This window comes from Sus scrofa, chromosome 14 (genome assembly GCF_054392235.1).
Source record: "Sus scrofa isolate SSC_HxYL_T2T_F1_AM1 chromosome 14, Sscrofa_HxYL_maternal_Yorkshire_Landrace_v2.0, whole genome shotgun sequence".
NCBI classification, from domain to species: domain Eukaryota; kingdom Metazoa; phylum Chordata; class Mammalia; order Artiodactyla; family Suidae; genus Sus; species Sus scrofa.
The window spans coordinates 143,747,911-143,760,459 of record NC_139396.1 but is presented as its reverse complement, the minus strand read 5'-3'; the positions used below and the strand labels follow the sequence as shown (position 1 = coordinate 143,760,459).

At 48.1% G+C, this 12,549-nt stretch overlaps 1 protein-coding gene across 5 annotated transcripts in view; it reads right to left on the bottom strand.

Annotated features, from left to right (window-relative positions):
* Positions 1-12,549, bottom strand: part of RBM20 (RNA binding motif protein 20) — a 243,283-nt gene that overhangs the window by 206,830 nt on the left and 23,904 nt on the right. Inside the window, exon 1 of one of the 5 annotated variants that reach the window (XM_021073215.2) lies at positions 167-820. The exons of 3 other annotated variants lie outside the window; for them this stretch is intronic. In XM_021073215.2, the coding sequence (XP_020928874.2) occupies positions 167-360 (194 nt within the window). In that variant the 5' untranslated portion in view covers positions 361-820. Of the gene's footprint in view, positions 1-166; positions 821-12,549 lie in introns of those variants that run through there. One more of the 5 variants, XM_084994247.1, reaches the window with a different exon arrangement.

The window sequence follows — 12,549 nt, the reverse complement described above, 5'->3', positions numbered from 1 at the left end:
GTCAAATTGACACCAACTCTGCCCGGAGGAAGGAGAGGAAAACTTCAAACGCAAGGCGGCCGAAAGAAGTTTCGCAGGGACGGAGAGAGGAAGCCACAGAAGGGGGCGCCCGGGGTGTATCCCCCAAGCGCACCCGGGTCCCCGCTCCCCACTTCCCTCCTCTTACTTTTGGATGATCTGGGGTAGGCCGGCTTGGGGCGGAGGCGGCGGCGGCGGCGGCGGTGGTGGCGGCGGCTGCATCCCTCGTGGGCCTGGGGGCGCCGGGGGCGCCGGGGCACCGGGCACGCTGCGGGCATCTCTGTCCGGTTGCTCGGGGCCGCTGGGCTCAGCGTCCTGGCTCATGGCTGCGGCCAGCACCATGCGAGGCGAGACCGGCCCGGGCTCGCGGCGGGAGAGAGCGCGCGAGGGGCGGCCCCGGGGCACGGGCGCTCACTGGCCGGGGTCCCCGTGCCCAGTCCCCTTGTCCTTCCCGGTGGCGCGGGGAGGAGACGCGAGGGGGGGGGGGGGGGAGGCAGTCCCGGCGGCGCCGCCTCCTCCTCCTCCCGCGGGTCCTGCTCGCCCGTCCGGGCCACTCTGGGGTGGGGGCCAGGGGGCGTCTCCCGGCCGTCTGGAGCCGCTTGGCGCGCGGGTGGTCCGGGGAGCTATGCCCGCCGCTCCCGGGCACGGTGTGTGCCACCCGTCACCGCGCACCCTCAGAGTCCGGGGCCCGGCGCCCCGCAGCGCAGTGCAACCGCGTGAGGCGGCTAGAAGCACGCCAGCCCGCCGCCGGACGCCGAGCTCTCGCCTCTCCAGCTAGCCGGTCGGCCTCCCGGCTGTCCCCGGGGACGGCGCGCGCCGCCTCGCGCGCTCCAGCCAAGCAGGGCGGATCGAGCGCGCCCCGGGCGTCCGCGCGCATCGCCAGAGCGAAGTGCGCTGGGCTTGGCACCTTCCCGCGTCTGGAGCCCGGCCAGCGCCACTCTTGGCTGAGGGGCCCGACCCCGCGAGGGAGAAGCCTGGACGTCTCTCTCCCGGGTCGGTGGGACTTGTAACCCCTGGTTTTAGATGACCGGGCCCAAGGGTCCGGTCATCTAAGCTACTGGTTTCAGGGGTCCCCAGAGCAGCCGCTAGGACCGCCGTGGTTTCTCTTCATTTATTTCTCCTCTTCTCTAAAAGACCTGCCACGATCCCGAGAGCGCGAAGACAAAAATACGTATACGTTTTATTCTTGTTATTTATTGGCCAAATAGCAGTAGAAATGTAAATGATGAAAGGGAGCCGACATCGCATCACCAAGATCACCGCCTCTGAAGCTCTGTTGGCTGCCCGGGAGCCACTGTGCGGGGGTTCACCTGCACATACTGGTTCACAGCTGTGGACGCGGGCACCCCACGCTGAGGAGCCACCCCACAAGGTGCTGTATAATGCCCTGGCGCGCGGGTGGGCACCTAGTGCCGCAGAAACATTCAGAAGAAGCTGGTCAAAGACCTCAGAGAATTGTTAACTTGGAGATCCTTACCGTCCGTGGGGCGCACGGCTTTCTAAATCCTGATCCGGGCAGCCCCGGGGAAGCGGGGGACAACTTGGGTGCCTTGGAAGCCAGAGCGCACGCCAGGGTGCCCCACAGCCTGGAAAGAAGTTTGTTGAGGGTCTCAAGCTAACCCGTCCTCCTCCTGCAGCCATGCGGAGGAAAATTCTGGACATGGGTTCACCGGACCTGGCAACTACTTGAATTCTCTGAGAGAGCTTTCTTCTTTCCCTTGAGTGTAAGTTTCTGTCAACTTCCCCGACAGTCTCAGGAAACTAAGCCTCTTTTTATTTGTCGTCCTGCCTAAATCTTTCACCCTCCCTCTCTCCTATAGATAAAATGCCCTGCAACTCTCTCCCTTTCTTTTTTCCCTCTCTTTCCCTCCTTCCCATTAACAGATAAAATGACACATCCATTTCTTTTATTCCTAAAAATACTCACAACTCGCAAAATTGAGTCTCACCATACACACACACACAAAATAGGTACAAAGGTACTAATTTCCTTCATTTCACAAATAAGTCAAGGTGAATTGTTCTACCATAGATGGCTAGTAAGAGGCCATCTGGAAAAGAGTTTTCTCCGGCTCGGAGTTGGTTAGTTCATCTTTAGATTCTGTCACTAAAATCCTGACTGCGGTTTCCATAAAAATCCCTCTTCCTTTGCCCCTCTACCTCCTTGGTTGAAGGAAATTACCTGAAATTAACATAGCAACTCTCCTAGAAACTAAAACTTTCCATATATTTGCATTAAGATATCCCTCGGAAGATCCCCCAAAACCTTTGTGAAAAAAAGCTTTGTAGTCAAAAAGACAGATCAGTGTTTACCAGAGAGGCTGAGTGACTCAATCTCTCTGAGTGTCAGTTACCAAATATGTAAATTGGCAGTGATGAGACCCTGATTTGCACAGTCACTGTTAGGATTAGAGATAATATATCGTGCATACTTGGTGCAGGAGATATTCAATCTGGCAGTTATCACAAACATGATTCCTTCTATTCCAGCCTTGTAGCCAAATAGAACAACAGATCTCAAACTCCAGGAAGCTGAATGCCTAGAAGTCACAATATTGATGTAATTTAATCCATCCCCATAACATTTTTACTGACAGAAAAATGAAGAAAGGAAGAGAGGGAAGGAAGACAGAAGATGAGAGGGAGGGAGGGAGGAAATTCGTATTATAAGAATGCAGCTTTCTAAATCTCAAACATAATGTATTAGCTTTTGTGACAAAATAATAACACTGGGTAAATCTTGGGTATTCATTAGGCTTTTCTCGCATCCTTTCTCTAAGTTGAAATTTTCTCCCCCAAGTGGAAAAAAAAAAAAATTCACAAGGTGTTTTTCGGAAACCCAATTTCCATGATTACAGCTTAATATTTGCAATATATGTGTTATGTAAGAACTGAAATTTGAGTCGAAGCAGATGTGAAGGGAGAAGGGAACAGCAAAAACCTAAAGCTAGTTCTTGTGCTACCTTACATCTCCTCAAAATGTTATCTGGGATAACAATGAACAAGGCTTTCTATTTTACAAGCCAAACATTAAGTGTATTAAGAAATTCCAATGATAAATATTTATTAAATTGAGGTCTTTTCCCTCCTTTCCAGGAAGAATGAGAAAGATCCTTGGCTGGAGTTGCAGCCATTTAAGAAACCACAGCAGTCTAGGTTCTGTCTGCCCTGTACCCTTACCAGCCCCACCACACCAGGGTGTATTTTACATTTACTTAAGTGAGGGAAAGGGTGTGGGGGTCACCTGACTTGACAAATGAGGAGGGTGCCTGGGAGAGGAGGGCTGGTAACACCTCTATTCCACTCTGCAGAAGCATCTTGTCCCTCCTGACATACCAGGCAGTGAGGCTTCAAATATCTATGAATATATTGAACATTTCACCAGAGTCAGCTGCTGAATGCTTTCATAGACTATTACTTACCTCATACTCACAACAATGCCATGATGTGGCTACTGTGATCCCATGTTTTAGAATTGAGGAAACTGAGGCTTGGTGGCTATAAGAATTTGCCCCATGTCACCTGGCTCTCAAGGGGCAGAAGCAGGACTGCAGTTAAATGGATCTGACCCCAAACTTCTCCCACTGCCTCAGTGACAGACATAGACCTGAGTGAGATGCCGCCTGTCTTCTGTTGCTGTGATGCTGCCTGCATCTTCCAGGGAGTGAAAAATGCCCTGTGGTTGTGCCTCAACCCTGCCAGTCTGGATCAGTAAGTTAATAGGCAGGATCTAAATTGACATCTTATACACAAGAAAATTTAAAGACATTAAGCGACCTAGCGGGAAGTAGTAGGAAGTTAAGCAACCTAGCGGGAAGTAGCAGGAAGGATGGGGAAATAAAAACCAGTTCTCTGTTACTACCAGATTCATTCTCAAACGTGCCAGGGACTCTGACATTCTGGTTTGTTTTGTAATAATCATGAATGTTTACTGGGTTCCATACTGTGGTTCTAGGAGCTATCTCATGCTTTATTTCAATTAATATCGCCAGTCTGTAGACAGAAAAGCTTAATGAACCCGTCTCAGGTCACAGGGATAATAAAGAGTGGAGCTGATGTTCAGAGCCTGGTCTGACTCCCTGCAATTCCCTGCCCTCTATTCAAGGTGATTGTGAGCATTCATCTCTGCAGATGAGATCATTTAATACGTATTGGCTATTCCACATATGTGTGGTATTACTCTCTTTTTTTAAGTAACAGTTTACTTAATAAATTATAAAGTTTGATAATACCTGGAGCTGGTGAAAATGCAGGACACACACATTCTCATTTACTGGGGGTGGGAAGAAAGTGTCAGTTGTTGCAGTCTCTTTGGAAGTGAGTTGACACTGTCTCTTACAGTTGACCAATTAAATTGACTCAGCAGCTACTCTCCTAGGAATTTATCCTGTGGGTTTATTTGTAGCAACAACCAAAGCTCTGGGTGCAAAGAAGTTTACTGTGGCAGTTGTTCATGATAGCAAGAATCAGAAGCAATTAGAATGCTAAGCAAAGGGGGACTAGTTACATAAAGAATGGCCCTACATGCAAGGGACTACAATGCAGCCCTCAAAAAGAAGGGGGTAGATCTGTAGGCAGGGGCAGGGAGAAATTTCCAAGATGTGTTACTAAGGAGAAAATGCAGGTTCCTCAGTAGTATTGCAGTATGATCGAATTTATATAAAACCCAAAGAGTATAAAACATTTCCAGAAATTATACAAGTAATTATTAACAGTAACTACCTCTGGAACTTAGGGTCAGGCAGGAAACTTTTTCTTTTATGACTTCTTATAGTTTGAAGTTTTGAAATAAAATTTTATTGAAATATATGTATTGTTTGAAATCTTTTACTATGAACATGTGTTTCTTTTATTAACTGACAACAAAAAATTCTTTCTTAAAAAGTAATTCTTTTTTTGTTGTTGTTATAGTTGACTTACAAGGTTTCTTCAATTTCTTTTGTACAGCAAAGTGACCCAGTCACACTCAGTTCCCTATACTCTACAGTAGGGCTAAACTAGACATTCATTTTTTTAATTAAAAAAAATTTTTTTTTTTTGCCACTTCTTGTGCTGCTCCCACTGCATATGGAGGTTCCCAAGCTAGGTGCTGAATCGGAGCTGTAGCCGCTGGCCTACGCCAGAGCCACAGCAACATGGGATCCGAGCCGCGTCTGCAGCCTACACTACAACTCACAGCAATGCTGGATCCTTAACCCACTGAGCAAGGCCAGGGATCAAACCCGAAACCTCATGGTTCCTAGTCGGATTTGTTAACCACTGAGCCACGATGGGAATTCCAAAACTAGTCATTCTTAACAACACAACACATTAAGGATTTTATTTTATTTTTACTTTTTAGGGCTGCACCTGTGGCATATGGAAGTTACCAGGCTAGAGGTGGAATCTGAGCTGCAGCTGCTGGCCTATACCACAGCTCATGGCAACACCAGATCCCTGACCCACTGAGCAAAGCCAGGAATCAAACCTGCAAAGTGACCCAGTCACACCCAGTTCCCTATCCCTATAGTCGGATTCATTTCTGCTTCGCCACAACAGAAACTCCAAGGATTTTATTTTTAAAGCAAACGTTCATCTGGAAGAATGAAGGAGAAACAGAGTGGATACTCTCTTGTCCAGAGCAACCCCAACAGAGACAATTGAATAATTAACTCATTAAGTTACCAACAGTCATATTGATACAGCTACAATCTACTAGCTTGATAGTTGTGGATAAATGTAGGCAACCTATCAACATTAGCTGTAACATATTGACTTATCTGAGTGTTAATAACAGCAGTTATCATTTCTGGAGTATTAGTCTGTACCAGGCTATCTTTAGTCCATAATAGTTTTCATTTAATCCTCACAACCACCTTATTATGTGGCTATGTTTATGCTATTTTACAGGTAAGAAAACTGAGGCTCAAAGAAGTTCAGCCACACACCAGTGACTAAACAGAGGAACTGCAAATCTAATCCCAGTCTCTGTTACTCATGAGATAGTGCTTTTAACTGTTACACATGTTGGCATGGTGTTTCTTGGTGTATTGGAACTTCTGAGATCAGATGTTCCTCTGCTAAATGCTGGCTGGTTTGACCCTCTCTGCTGTCCCCAGTTACCTCATCCTTTGGTTTCCCATCTCTTCACAAGATCTGGCTTTTCTTTCCCACCGCCACCCCCAAGTGAGCTTTACCTGTTTGTTGGCCTCCCTCTCAGAGGCACTGCCTAATCTTTTACTTGAACACTGCGGATGTTTTAAAACAATCACAAAATAAAATCCTGTGCTAGCTTCACAAAGGATTTCCTCTCTGAAAACCCAGGAGAGGCAGTGGCTGAAGGATGCTGTTTAAAAATAATATGGTTACTCATGGAACTGGATGCACATTTGAATTTGAAGGAGACAGTCGGGGAACTTTAGCTGAGGAAAAGTGAGGACATGACCCAAGAGGTTCTTTTCTGCCTAACAACTCAGGGAGAATGTCCCTTATTGGCTACAGGAAAGGCTTAGCCTCCATCTCTCTGGTCGTGGATTTACCCACCAGGCAGCCCCCTTATCCTCTGATGAGCCACACAGGGATTGTATTATATCAAAGTAACAGCTGCCTGGGAGTCAGAAAATCTGAGTCCTGGTCCACTAGGTATATCCAGCATTCCTGAACAGAAAAGCAGTTATCCCGAACCAGGAGTGCCATCGACATCTTTAACTCCTCTAAAAGCATCACCGCCCCAAGCCCAGGAGGCTGGAGCTCTGTCCTTCCACCACGTGCTCAGTACCTGGCCACAAACCAACTGCGGACTGAGTTAGAATCCTAGAAGGCTCAGGGCAGAGTAGGGCAGGATAACCTGGACCTGACTTCCAGGAAAAAAAAAGCATTTTGAGCTGTGCTTTGAAGGATCCGGAGAGGGGTCTTCCCTCCTTTGCTGTTAACAAGAGAAAGCAAAGCAGCAAGGTACAATGAGGGGTGTTATAAAACAAGTTGCAGCTGAATTTTATTGGGGGGGGTAGGAAGTGATGAAGGTATGAAATGAATGTGGGAGAAATGTTAGCTGGTGGCTAATTGCATGATTTAAGTTCCTTGGGGCTCGGCACCCCCGTGGAGACCCAGCTTCTACAGGGCAAACTTAATCCCTAGGGAATGTCACTGTCATTCAGAGGCTGGTAGTATGACTCCCAGCCCCAGCCAAGCAAAACACCACTTCTCAGAGGCAGGGGATTCCTTTATCCAGCCCCTCCCCCCAGTGCCTCCTCCATCTTCCCTTATCACTGGGGCTGTCTATCAGGCCAGTTGGTCAGCAGGGAATAAACATCTCAGGCTGTTTGCCCACCAGCCCAGGGATCAGGTGACTATTATGGAAGGCAGCGCCGGGGCGTTTGCATGCCAGCGTGACGCCAGGAACAGTGAGAGCCTGTGATGTGCTGACCTCACGGAGTGGGCACCCATGCAGCTGGCCTGGAATGGGTAGACCGGTGCCACTCCCTGATGTGGCACTTTTGGTCATCTCCCGGCCACCTGATGATGCAGGACGCCCTGTCCAGCCCCTTCTCAGCAGGGACTCTGGAGTCAGAAGAGCTGGATTAGAAGCCTAGCCCCATGACCTGTTAGCTGCATGACTTTAGGCGACTTTACCTCTCTGAGCCTCAGTGTTCCCAGCTGAAAAATGGGAATAATAGTGCCCCCATCTGAGATTTCCCTGGTGGCTCAGTGTGTTAAGGATCCCAAGTTGTCATTGCTGTGGCTTGGGTTCATCACTAGCCCAGGAACTTCTGCATGACTCAGGCATGGCCAAAAAAAAAAAAAAAAAAAAGCACCTTGTAACTAAGCAAGGCCCTATGGGGCCTCCTGGGCACAAGAAAGTTCCCGTCGTGGCACAGTGGAAACGAATCCAGCTAGGAAGCATGAGGTTGCGTTGCCATTAACTGTGGTGTAGTTCACACACACAACTTGGATCCCGCATTGCTGTGGCTGTGGGGTAGGCTGGCAGCTGTAGCTCTGATGCTACTTCTAGCCTGGGAACCTCCATATGCCACCAGTGCAGCCCTAAAAAGACAAAATAATAATAATAATGAAACATGGGGACTATAGTTGATGACACCTTATTGTATAATTGGAATTTGTAGAGATTAGAACTTATATGTTCACCCCACCCACACACGTAAAAGATATATATGTGAGGTGATGGATGCGTTAAAGAACTAGATGTATATGTATTATCAAATTACCATGATGTACACTTTAAATATCTTACCATTTCATATGTCAATTATACCTCATCAAAGCTAATTTTGGAGTTCCCGTCATAGCTCAGCGTTTAACGAACCCGACTGGGATCCATGAGGTTGTGGGTTCGATCCCTGGCCTTGATCAGTGTGCCATGTGCTGTGGTGTAGGTCTCAGATATGGCTTGGAGGAGTTCCCGTCGTAGCGCAGCGGTTAACGAATCTGACTAGGAACCATGAGGTTGCAGGTTCGATCCCTGCCCTTGGTCAGTGGGTTAACGATCCGGCGTTGCTGTGAGCTGTGATGTAGGTTGCAGACGCGGCTCGGATCCCGTATTGCTGTGACTCTGGTGTAGGCTGGCAGCTACAGCTCCCATTTGACCCCTAGCCTTGGAACCTCCATATGCCGCAGGAGCGGCCCAAGAAATGGCAAAAAGAAAAAAAAAAAATTGGCTTGGATCTGGCTTTGTTGTAGCTGTGGTGTAGGCTGGTAGATACAGCTCAGATTGGACCCCTAGTCTGGGAACCTCCATGTGCTGCGGCTGTGGCCTTAAAAAGTGAAAAAAAAAAGCTAATTTTATTTTAAAAAGTAAAGCACTACAGACAGAGTCGTCTGGGGTATATAATTGAGGCTCAGCAAGCTGTCGTTAGCTGTTTTTAATATTATAATTACTGGACTTCCTACTGGAGAATTAGTGATCTTGAGCCATAGATTTCTCTTGAAAGGGGGAGGGGTGCTCGGAGTCAGAATATCTGCTTATAAAGGTCCCAGCATGAAAGGCCGTAATTGTAAGGACCATCTGGAAGGTAAACAGGGAAAAGTGAGTACTGTCAGAAGAACACCTGGATAAGAGACTCACAGACCTGCGTCGGGGTCCTTGTTCTGCCCTGCCAGCCCCGTGAACTTGGGCTTGCTTTGTGAGCTCTCTGCCCTCAGTTTCCTCATCCATGAGATGGGATAACAAACATTTCCTTCTTGGGGTTGTGAAGCTGAACCCAGGTTGGCCCAGGGTCACCTCTCAGTCTAAGTGGCTGGAATGTCGACCTGCTCTTTGTAACGCAACCCAAGTGGCCCAGAAAACTCAAAACCAGTGAGAGCAAGATGCCCAAATCAGTGTAGGGGGTGAAAAGTGAAATGAGTGTTTGGGTTTGGTTTGGGGAGCTGGGGATTCATTCCTCAGAGGTGGCACTTGCTGGGGCAATGCTTCTTCCTTGGACGGTTTCCCCCAGGAACTTGATTCATGATTTAAAGCATCCCAAAGAAGGATGTTAAATTGGTATGACCTTTTGGTGAACAATTTGAAAATAGTTATTAAAAACTTAATTGTTCAGGGACTGGTGTGGGAGAGAGGGAATAGGGGTTTGGGACTGGCATATGCACACTGAGGTATGTGGAATGACCAGCAAACAGAGACCTGCTGTATTGCACAGGGACCTCTATCCAATATTCTGTGATCGTCTATATGGGAAAAGCATCTGAAAGAGAATGGATGTATAACTGAATCACTTGGTTACACAGCACAAATTATCACAACACTGTAAATCAACTGTACTTCAATAAAACTTTTAAAAATGAAAAACAAAAAACCCAGAGTCCCAAAGAAGGCCTGTTAGGGTTGGAGAGGGGTAGGGTTTTTAACATATGTCTGCCCTACTCTCCTCCCATCTCCCCAGGGAGGCGTAAATGAGCACTTCTGAGAGAATGTTGTGGGTTGAATTGTGTCCCCTCCAAAGATCTGTGGAAGTCCTAACCCCTGGCACCTGTGAATGTGACCTTATTTGGAAATAGGGTTTTTGCGGACCTTATCAAGATGCAGTCCTTAAGGTGGACCCTAGCCTGATATGACTGGTGTCTTGCAAGAAGAGGGAAATGTAGAGCTAGATTACACACAGGGAATGCCGTGTGACAACAGAGGCAGAGATTGGCATGGTGCAGCTGCAGGGCTAGGAGCAGCAGAGATTGGCAGCTACCACCAGAAGCCAGGAAGAGGCAACCAAGGATTCCCCCCAGAGGCTCAGATGGCCCTGCTGACACCTGGATTTCTGACTTCTGGCCTCCAGAACTGTGAGAGGATCCATTTCTGTTGTCTTAAGCCGCCTCATTTGTGGTGCTTTGTTACAGCAGCCCCAGCCCATGGAAAATAACACCAGGAAGGAAGGGATTGGGGCAGAGGGAGGAGCTGCGGGATTCCATTCCCTTGGTCTGAGAGCCCAGAAAGGCAGCTGGAGGGAAGCACAGCTTGAGGGACCCTGGGAGCTCCCCACCGTAGCCCCCAGCCCGTGATGGCTTGAGCTCCATTCCAATTCCAGGGCCACTAAGGAAGGTGAGATGTTTGGACCAAGTGAGAAGAGGACGTGCAGAGGAGCCAGGAGACAAGCCTCCATGGTCCAAGAAGGAAGGATTCTGACATTCAAAAACCTTCACAGCCTCTGCCTGGTCCAGCCTCCAGGCTCAGCTCCTTTCTTTCTGGCCAGTCTGGTCTAATCCTTTCCCTGGAAAAACACCTTATGCCTTTTGCCCCCTCTACCCCCACCCCCAGGGCGCCCCTCTTCTTGTCTCCCTTCTCCCTGTGCCCCCCACCTGATGGAGCCTACTTCCATCCATGTGCTCCCTGGTAAATTGGTTGTGTTTTTTTCTTTTTTCTTTTTAGGGCCACACCTGTGGCATATGGAAGTTCCCAAGCCAGGGGTTGAATCAGAGCTGCAGTTGCCGGCCTACACCACAGCCATCGCAATGCAGGATCGGAGCCTTATCTGTGACCTATGCCACAGCTCATGGCAACGCCAGATCCTTAACCCATTGAGTGAGGCCAGGGATTGAACTGCATCCTCAGAGACACAATGTTTGGTTCTTAACCCACTGAGCCACAACAGGAACTCCAATTGTGTGTTTTTTTAATTTGATAATGTGATCCCTTTTCTACTGTTTTGTGGTTTAAGTTTTCATGTGTCCTGCCTTATTCTCCTAACTATACGAGGAATGCCTGGGCTGCAGGGACTGGGCACGCCTCTCCAAGCAGCCCTTTCATCCTCAAACAGAGAGAGAGAGCTGCCCAGAGTAGAATGCATATTTGTTTCTTTGCTTCAGCACAAGAATGTTGACTATGAAGATCTGGAAATCTGGAGTGGTTTTGGGGGGGGGGGTTCTTTTCAGAGTGTAGGTGTAATTACTGAGGGTTTTTTTTTTCTTTTTTTTAATTGAAGTATGGCTGATTTACAATGTTGTGCCATTTTCTGCTGTACAGCAAAGTGACCCAGTCATATATACACATACAATGTTTTCTCATATCATCCCCCATCATGTTCTATCCCAAGAGATTAGATATAGTTCCCTGTGATGTACAGCAGGACCTCATGGCTTATCTATTCTAAATGTAATAGTTTGCAGCCAGGGGAAACTCCTAGTCCCTTCACTCCCTTCCCCCTCCTCCTTGGCAACCACAGGTCTTTTTTAATTCTGTCATTGGCTTCTTTGTAGCAACATCATTAGAGGCACAGCCTTTAGAATCAGACAGAACTGAGCTTGAATCCTGATTCTATTGCTTTATAGCTGTGTGACCTTGGGAGAAGTTACCTGAACTCTGTGTGCCTCACTTTCCTTACCTCTAAAAGGAGATTCATAGGTTGTAAGAGTTACAACACTGTGTGTTTGGCACATAGGATGGCTTCATAATTCACTTGTGGAATGAACGACTAATGCACGAGCTTGGTACCATGCCTGCCAAAATTCTCTGGGAAGCAGCCTCTGAGACAGGGATGGGCTAGAGCTGGTTTATTAGGGGCTACTCATGGGATCGATACGTGTGGAAGGGAAGCAAGGAAGCAGGATTGGGCAGGAAAAGACGTCAGACTGTGATAACGTCTCACTGGAGACCTTGGCCAACCCTATGGAAATTCTGAGGCTGGAGTGGCCCGTCAGAAGTGGCAAATGGCTCTCCATATTTATCTGCACTCCCCCAGGTTCAAGTCTGCTAGGAATGTGAGCATCCAATCATCCTGACAACATCCCTATTACATTTCTTTTGCTCTGAGTCTATTCGAGAACCAATCTACAGCCAGAAAATGTGATCATGTAGCTCACTGGCTGAGCCAGGGACTCGGGCTCACCCCTGGTGCCAGATGCCACATCAGCTCCACCTAAAGCAGGCACGGTGAAAATAGGAGAGCCTGTGATCCCCCTAGTGGAAAATCCGAGGGTGCCAGGAATGGATGGATGCTGGACCAGAAAAGCCTTGACAAACGTCTATTTTTTAACCAAAAAGGAGGCCAATATTGGCCGGCCTCTGCTATGGCAGGTGTGTGTGGGAGAATGAAGGACACGATGATGCGA